General features: G+C 63.5%; 1 protein-coding gene across 1 annotated transcript in view; it reads left to right on the top strand.

Annotated features, from left to right (window-relative positions):
- Positions 1-7,689, top strand: part of ANKK1 (ankyrin repeat and kinase domain containing 1) — an 11,954-nt gene extending 4,265 nt beyond the window's left edge. Inside the window, exons 5-9 of the mRNA XM_077780577.1 lie at positions 207-402; positions 524-679; positions 1,300-1,418; positions 1,780-1,816; positions 2,873-7,689. Coding sequence (XP_077636703.1) covers positions 207-402; positions 524-679; positions 1,300-1,418; positions 1,780-1,816; positions 2,873-4,176 — 1,812 coding nt within the window. The 3' untranslated portion in view covers positions 4,177-7,689. The remainder of the gene's footprint in view (positions 1-206; positions 403-523; positions 680-1,299; positions 1,419-1,779; positions 1,817-2,872) is intronic.

Below are 7,689 nucleotides of genomic sequence, written 5' to 3'. Positions count from 1 at the left end.
AGGGCTCTCGGGGGAGGGCAGGCAGCAGCTTGGGGCTTCTGGATTCCCGTTCCTACCCTCCTGCCTTCCTCCCCTGCCTTCCGAAGCTCGCGTAACCATACAGGAAGGGCACACGTCAGCCCAGACCACGCTTCTGGCTCTAATTCCTTTGCTTCCAAAGTATTCTTTCCCGTCTCTCCTGCCCCCACCCTGACACCTAACGCCAGGTCCATAGACTGTCAGGAAACCCGGGCGAGCTCACAGTGTCGAAAGCCAAAGCCTGGAACCAGTCCCCTGGGCAGCAGAGGCCTGCAGTGCGTGGTCCTGTCCCGTCTCGGCCTGGGAGGTGGCCGCGGCCGGACCAGAGACCCGGCAGCTCAGATCAGAACCTCAAGTTGGCCTGCAACCTAGCTTTGACGCACGGTGCATTTATGTTGCTCTTGCTGTGTGCGCTACTCTGTGGGAATCACCCCGCCCCCGCCCCCCTGCACGGCCACTCCGGCCCCGCCTCCCGGCCTGCGCACAGCCTGGCTTTCCCTCGCAGGCTTCCACATGGTGACCATTGTCGTGCGAGTGGCTGCGGGCATGCGGCCGTCTCTGCAGTCTGTCTCTGATACGTGGCCGGGCGAGGCCCAGCAGATGGTGAGCCTGATGAGGCGCTGTTGGGACCAGGACCCCAAGAAGAGGCCCTGCTTTCCAGGTTCTCGTCCAGCCCGAGCCGCTCGAGGGCCTGGGGAGCTGAGCAGGGCTGGAGCGTGAGGCACACCCAGGGCCAGGGTGGAGGGGGCGGGAGGCGAGGTGGACGGGGCCTGGGCCCCCCCAGGGCACAGTCTGCATCAGGTGCTGGGAGGGAGGAGGCCGGGGGCGCGGAGGGGGCTGAAGATGGCGCACGAGTCTCTGGGTGTCTGTCTGTGCGCCCCTGTGGGAGGGAGGTAGGGTGGAGAAAACCCAGGCGGAGGGCTCGGGTCTCGCTGTGCTGCTTCCGAGTTCGCTGGTGAGCCTGGTCCTTCCAGACCATGAGATCACGTGCCCGGATGGGCCTTGAGGACACCCCCAACTTCGGCGACCGTGCAAACACACACGTGTGTAACTGTGAGCACCTTAGGCGTCACCGGGTCCTCCCCCTCATCTTACAGAAGAGGCCCGACCCTCAGAGGCCAGTGACGTGCTGAGGGCCGGGCTTTGCCGCCTCCTGGGCGCACGTGTGCCTGTGCAGGAGTGGTTTGCAGGGGGGGGTGCCCCGGGACTGTTGGGGTGTCTAAAACGGGGAAGGGGCCGCCGGCCAGCCCGTGGTCCTTCTGTCCCCCCCTCGTGGCGCAGACATCACAGTGGAGACGGACGTCTTGCTGCTCCTGCTGCAGAGCCCCGTGGCGGAGCCGGAGAGCGAGGCCCTGGCCCGGAAGGTGTCCTGCAAGCCATCTCTGCCCCGGCCCAGGGAGGTGAGTGTGGCCGGCCGGCGCGTCCCCCGCAGGCCCCGGGATGCGTGCACGGGAGCACAGGGGTGGAGACCCGGCCCACGCTGCTGGCCACGCCAGGCGGCCCACGTGGGGACAGCCTTTCCTGGCTTGCACAGTGTAGCCGTAGCCCCCGAGGAGGGCGCTCAGTCTCTCACGTGCCCGGGATTATCAGGGCCCCGCCTGCGGGCGGTTCCATCGCAGGCCTCAGCGTCCTCACTCTGTTCTCCTGTCCCTTCCCTAGCGTGGGGGCGGCTGGAGAAAGGCGAGGCGTGGAGGGGGGCACAGACCGGCACCTGCCCGCCGCTCTCAGCTGCCCCCCTGTCTTCCGATTCCCTCCCTCCAGGTCAGTGAAGAGGTCAGCCAGGAGCTAACAGACAGCGGTGAGTCCGGAGTGCGGCAGCTGGGCCCAGAGGATGCACACCCTCTCCCCATCTCCCCTGCCCCCGACCGACTGTCACAAATCAGGGGTTCCTGTGTCCCTCTCCTGGCACCGGGCTCCATCTTCCAGAAACGCTCCTGCCCCCAGGGGTCAGGCTGTGAGCCCTTCAGGTCTGTGTTCTTACAAGGCCAGACTCATTTCCTGGCTTCGGACGCAGAACACTGGCTCAACCCTGGCTTGGGTTAGAATTCGCTGGGGACTGAGATCCTGATGCCTGGGCCACCTACATGCATTAAACCAGAACCTCGGGTGTGGGGGCAGTGGGAAGGGATTTTGTTATTGTTATCGTTGTTTGTTTGTTTTGGAAATTATTGCTTAAAGTTTATTTATTTTTTTTGCGAGAGAGAGAGAGAGAGAGAGAGAGGGGCAGAGAGAGGGAGAGTAAGCAGGAGAGGGGTAGGGAGAGAGAGAGGGAGAGAGAATCCCAAGCAGGCTCCACGCTGTCAGCACACAGCCCCACTCGGGGCTCGATCCCACGAACTGTGCGATCATGACATGAGCTGAAATCAAGAGTCGGATGCTTAACCGACTGAGCCCCCCGGGCGCCCCCGAAATTGTTGCTTTGAATCCTAATACGCTCTGGGTAGAGCAGGAGGAAGCCATAGTGGCTTCAGGAGGAGTTGAGGTCACAGAGCCTGTTTTTGACTTGCACTGACTTGCTTTGTGCCAAGCCCTCCTCTGGAAGTTCTTACCCACCCCCGCGCTGTCCCCACAATGGCACTTTGGGTCCCCTTTAGGGATTGGGATCTGCAGGCCCAAGGTGGCAGGGAATTGGCGAAAGTCAGGCGGTGCTAAGGGTGGACGCGGGGTCTGTGCCCAGGCCTCTCTCCGCCCCGTCCTCACAGGAAGGCCGGCCCAGAGCCTGTTCTCTAGGCCGCCGGAGGCCGTGTAGGGATCTGTGAGAGCAGGAAAGACTGCCCTCCCTCCCTCCCTCCCGGAGTCTCTGTGCTCCGCCCAGGTCGGAGGTCCGTTTTGCAGCCCCTCTTCCTCCCGGCAGACTCTGGAGGCTACCCGGAGCGGGTCCTGCAGCTCTCGGACGGCGAGGACCCCGTCCCCAGCGGCGAGGAGCCCTGCACATCCGAGAACAAAGTCTCTCCCCTCCACTTCCTGGTGGTGCAGGGCAGCGTGGAGCGGGTGAGGCTGCTGCTGGCCCACGAGGTCGACGTGGACTGCCAGACGGCCTGCGGCTACACGCCGCTCCTCATCGCCACCCAGGACCGGCAGCCCGAGCTCTGCGCCCTGCTCCTGGACCACGGGGCCGACGCCAACCTGGCCGACGAAGACGGCTGGGCCCCGCTGCACTTCGCGGCCCAGAACGGAGACGACCGCACCGCCCGCCTGCTCCTGGACCACGGCGCCCTCGTGGACGCCCAGGAGCATGAGGGCTGGACCCCGCTGCACCTGGCGGCGCAGAACAACTTTGAGAACGTGGCGCGGCTGCTGGTCTCCCGCCAGGCCGACCCCAACCTGCACGAGGCCGAGGGCAAGACCGCTCTCCACCTGGCTGCCTACTTCGGCCACGTCAGCCTGGTCAAGCTGCTGGCGGGCCAGGGGGCCGAGCTGGACGCGCGGCAGCGGAACCTGAGGACGCCGCTGCACCTGGCCGTGGAGCGAGGCAAAGTGAGGGCCATCCAGCACCTGCTGAAGAGCGGGGCGGCCCCTGATGCCCTTGACCAGAGCGGCTACAGCCCACTGCACCTGGCGGCCGCCAGGGGGAAGTACCTTATCTGCAAGATGCTCCTCAGGTACGGGGCCAGCCTCCAGCTGCCCACGCGGCAGGGCTGGACACCGCTCCATCTCGCAGCCTACAAAGGCCACTTGGAGGTCATCCACCTGCTGGCGGAGAGCCACGCAGACCTGGGGGCTCCTGGAGACATGAAGTGGACGCCCCTGCACCTGGCCGCTCGCCACGGGGAGGAGGTGGTGGTGTTGGAGCTGCTGCGGTGTGGGGCCGACCCCAACGCCACCGAGCAGTCGGGCTGGACGCCCCTGCACCTGGCCGTCCAGCGGGGTGCCTTCCTGAGCATCATCCACCTCCTGGAGCACCACGCCGACGTCCACGCCCGCAACAAGGTGGGCTGGACCCCCGCCCACCTGGCCGCCCTCAAGGGCAACACGGCCATCCTCAAAGTGCTGGTCAAAGCCGGCGCCCAGCTGGACGTCCGGGACGGGGTGGGCTGCACACCCCTGCAGCTGGCCCTCCGGAACCAAAAGCAGAACATCGCTGCCTTCCTGGAGGGCAAGGAGCCCCCACTGGCTGTTCTGGGCGGTGCTGAGCCTGGAGCCCAGGCGGGAATGTAGGCAACCCGGGGCCTCCTCACCCGTGAGAAGAGGGGTCGGTGGAGGCGAAGCTGGCCTTCTGGCACGGTCCTTCCCTGTGCTTGCCACCTGCTCCCGAGGCCTTGAGAGGACACAGGAGGAGCCTGGTGTCCCCCCAGAGGGAAAGGAGGTACACTGAGGTCGCAGCCGGGGGTGGGGCCCCGGCCTCCTGTTCCCCCTCCCGAACCTGGACTCAAGCCCCCGGAGTGAGTTCCCTCTTCCTTCCCCAGACTCCTGCCACCTTGCGCCACTTGCCCCTGAGCTCCCAGGGGCCCCTGCGTCCCCGGAACCCTCTCTGACGGCGAAGGGATGCACGGAGAAGAGGGACATGCTCCCTCCTGGCTAGAATCTGTGTACTTGGCCTGTATCTCCAGCAAGGCCAGGACAGTCAGGCACGTGCTTTTCGAAAGGGGCCGCAGCTAAAAGTTGGGAGGAAGTTTCCGCCTACTCTGTAACGCCCCAGCCAGCCCTGTTGCCACACAGACCACACCTTCCTGGTGGCCCGTGTGCTGGCCTGGCCGCCCTACAGTTGTGGGGCAGGTCGGGGCAGAGCTGGGGCTGCTCACAGCACCCTTGCGTTGACCGGGCCCAGCCTCTGCTTTCTCTCTGGCTCTGCCAGGAATGGCCGACCTCCGGGAGGTGGGGGGATTTGAGTGGGGAAGAACGGGTGCCCTGAGGTCGTGTCCTGCTCCTCTCCACCTCTCCACGCTGCTGAGTCAGCCCCTCCAAATTTGACTTAAGGAATCTTCTGCCCCAACCGCCGGCCGGCCCCAACCCCCAGCCCCTGGGCAGGCCACCTCTGTGGGTGGTCTTGTGGAGCCACCAGTCAGCAGCCTCCTGTCAGCGCGGGGGGAGAGGCAGAGCAGAGGAGACCTCTTACCCACATACAGGCTGGCAGTGCTGTGCCTCTGGGCTGTGACGCCCACGTCCTGGGCCCTAGATGCTTCACCCCGCCACGTCCCAGCCTACGGCTGCCGCGGAGAGCCCTGGGAGTACCACGGAGCCGGGATGTGCGCCGGACCAGTAGCTATACATCAGGCCTACTCATGAGGACCTCCTGGGTGCAGTGTGTGGGGGTGGGAGGGCGATGTAAACACTGGCCCTACCCCTTGGCGGTTAAACAAGAATCTCCCGGGTTACGCTGGAGAGCAGCCAGGGCTGAGAACAACCACCAGGGGGCGTCTCATTTCTCCCTGTGCCCAGGAACCCGCAGGCAGCCCCCTGGTGGTGGGGCGGCGGGCTTTTCTGGACTCGGTGGAGTGGGGGCCCCTGACTACGGGAGGCATCACTCAGAAGGCTGCTTCGTCTTCCCACTCCCTGCTCGGCTGCCTCGTCCATTCTTGTTCTTCCGGAGGCTGAGCCTTAGGCAAGACTTGTAGCTTCGTGCCCCCTGGGAGTTCTCTTTCCCAGAACAGGCCAGAGCAGGAAGGGGGACGGGGAGAGGGCTCTATGCTGTTTGCCTTCCTTGCGCACCGAGGTCTGTGTGGCTCCCACGCTGGGATTCTGCAGGAGCCAGAGAAGGGGGGTCGGGCAACCTGTTCAAAACCAGGTGCGCTCAGATCGCTGCCTGGGAATGGCCGGGAGTGAGGCACAGGGCCCAGCAGAGTCGGGGCTCACCTGTTGGACAGAACTTGAAAGACGGTCGAAGAAAGGAGTTAGAACAGATAAGTGACGCCTTTGCACCCGCTGTCCTATAACGGCAGGGATCCTGTGGACACGCGGTCAGGACCAGCCCTGGGAGTCATGCCGTCTCACCAACCTCATGGTCCCGGGGTCCAGGCTGAGATTCACAGACCCCGGCTTGCTCTCCTCCCTTCCTCCAGGAGTTAACGGAGGTGGCGGGTTCAGGCCAGCTCTGGCCAGCAGCCCTCATGTTGCCTATTAGCACCTGCTCGCTTTTCAAGTCAACCCAAGCCAGACACATCACACAGTGTCTACGGTGGGTCCCACTGCCACATGGCTGCCTTCTAGAAGTTTCTGTGGGATGTCTAGAATTGGGTCTTAGTGAGGCCCTTGAAATTCCCAAGGAGAGCATCTCCAGTTGGATTTCAAGTCCTGTTTAGGGGAGTTTGGGGGGTGGCCGAGGACTGGAAGTCCCTAGTTCCTGGGCATCTCTGCTTGGAGGTCCTTACAGACCCCTTAAAGTCCCAAAGTGGACATTCCCTCCCCTTCACGAGTCCATTCATCTCTCTCTCCCCATGTTAGGGTTAAAGGTGCCCTGGGAGTCCTTCTAGACCAGTGCATCCCGGGAGGCTGGAAACCTGTATCTGTAACCAGTCGGTAGGATAGCTCCTGCCCCACCACACACACACACACACACACACACACACACACACACACACACACACACTGTGCTACTGAGTGTTGAAATGTGGCCAGTGCAGCCAGGGGACCAAATGTTTGATTTCAATAAACTTAAGTAGCCCCACACGTGACTAGTGGACAACACAGTCTATAATCTGGCTCCGTCCGTCATCCAGTCAGTTCCCAAGCCGAGTGGGTCAGTCAAGAAGGGGTTTCCGGAAGGCATGTATGTGGAAGGACCCAGCAGAGATGGGGCAGTGCCTGGATGAGGTGGAAGGAGCCAGGGGTCCCAGAGGCTGGGGAATGTGACCACGCAAGCGAGCCGGGGGTGCAGACAGCCCACGAGCAGACAGGGTGGGGAGACTCTGATGCCCACCCTGATTCTGGAGCTTGGACCTTGGGGCAGCTGGGAGCTGCTGTCCTTTTCTGAGCAGAAGAATAAGATCACAATGAACTGTGCATTCAAAAGCTCTCCTGGGGCCAAGAAGACCGTGTTTGTTGCCGGGCCTGCTCAGGACAATGTGGGGCAGTGCATGCTGGACCTTAGCTGCCCATGCCCGGAGTGGTACCACCTCCCTCCTCGCCTGACCTCCATCCCTCATTCACCTGCCGCATCTGTGCCCGGGCAGCAGGGAGGCTCCGGGTTCTGGGACAGAAGTCAGGGGCGGAGGCAAGTGGCACAGTGGCCGTGTGGCACTTCCTGTGGATCTGGAGCCGCCTTAGCGCCAACCAGGAGTGAAAGGCTTCTCCGAATGCCACCAGGTGGGGCTTCAGCCCAGCAGCGCCCACCCTGCTTCATTCAGCAAGTAGCAGAGCTGGGGTGGGAGAGAGGTGGGAAGCTGTCCTTCCCAGGTACCTTCTTCTCCCTGCACTGCTTTAGCCCCCCAACGCCGAGGTGGGAGCCCCCCACTCCCAGAGATGGTCTGCCCTGTCCCTGCCAGCTTCTCGCTCTCCCAGACTCCCCAGAATGAGGGCCGGGGGCACCGGGTTGGCTCAGAGGAGACTCGGGCACATGCACGAGCAGACGCTGACCTGCAGCCCCTCTAAAAGCAACTCGCCTGGGGCACCTGGGGGGCTCAGTAGGTTAAGCGTCTGACTCTTGATTCCAGCTCAGGTCATGATCTCACCGTCATGAGACTGAGCCCCATGCTGGGTTCTGGGCTGAGTGTGGGGATTCTCTCCCTCCCTCAA

This window comes from Crocuta crocuta, unplaced genomic scaffold (assembly GCF_008692635.1).
Source record: "Crocuta crocuta isolate KB4526 unplaced genomic scaffold, BGI_CrCroc_1.0 scaffold374, whole genome shotgun sequence".
NCBI lineage: Eukaryota > Metazoa > Chordata > Mammalia > Carnivora > Hyaenidae > Crocuta > Crocuta crocuta.
This window is presented reverse-complemented; position numbering and strand designations above follow the sequence as displayed.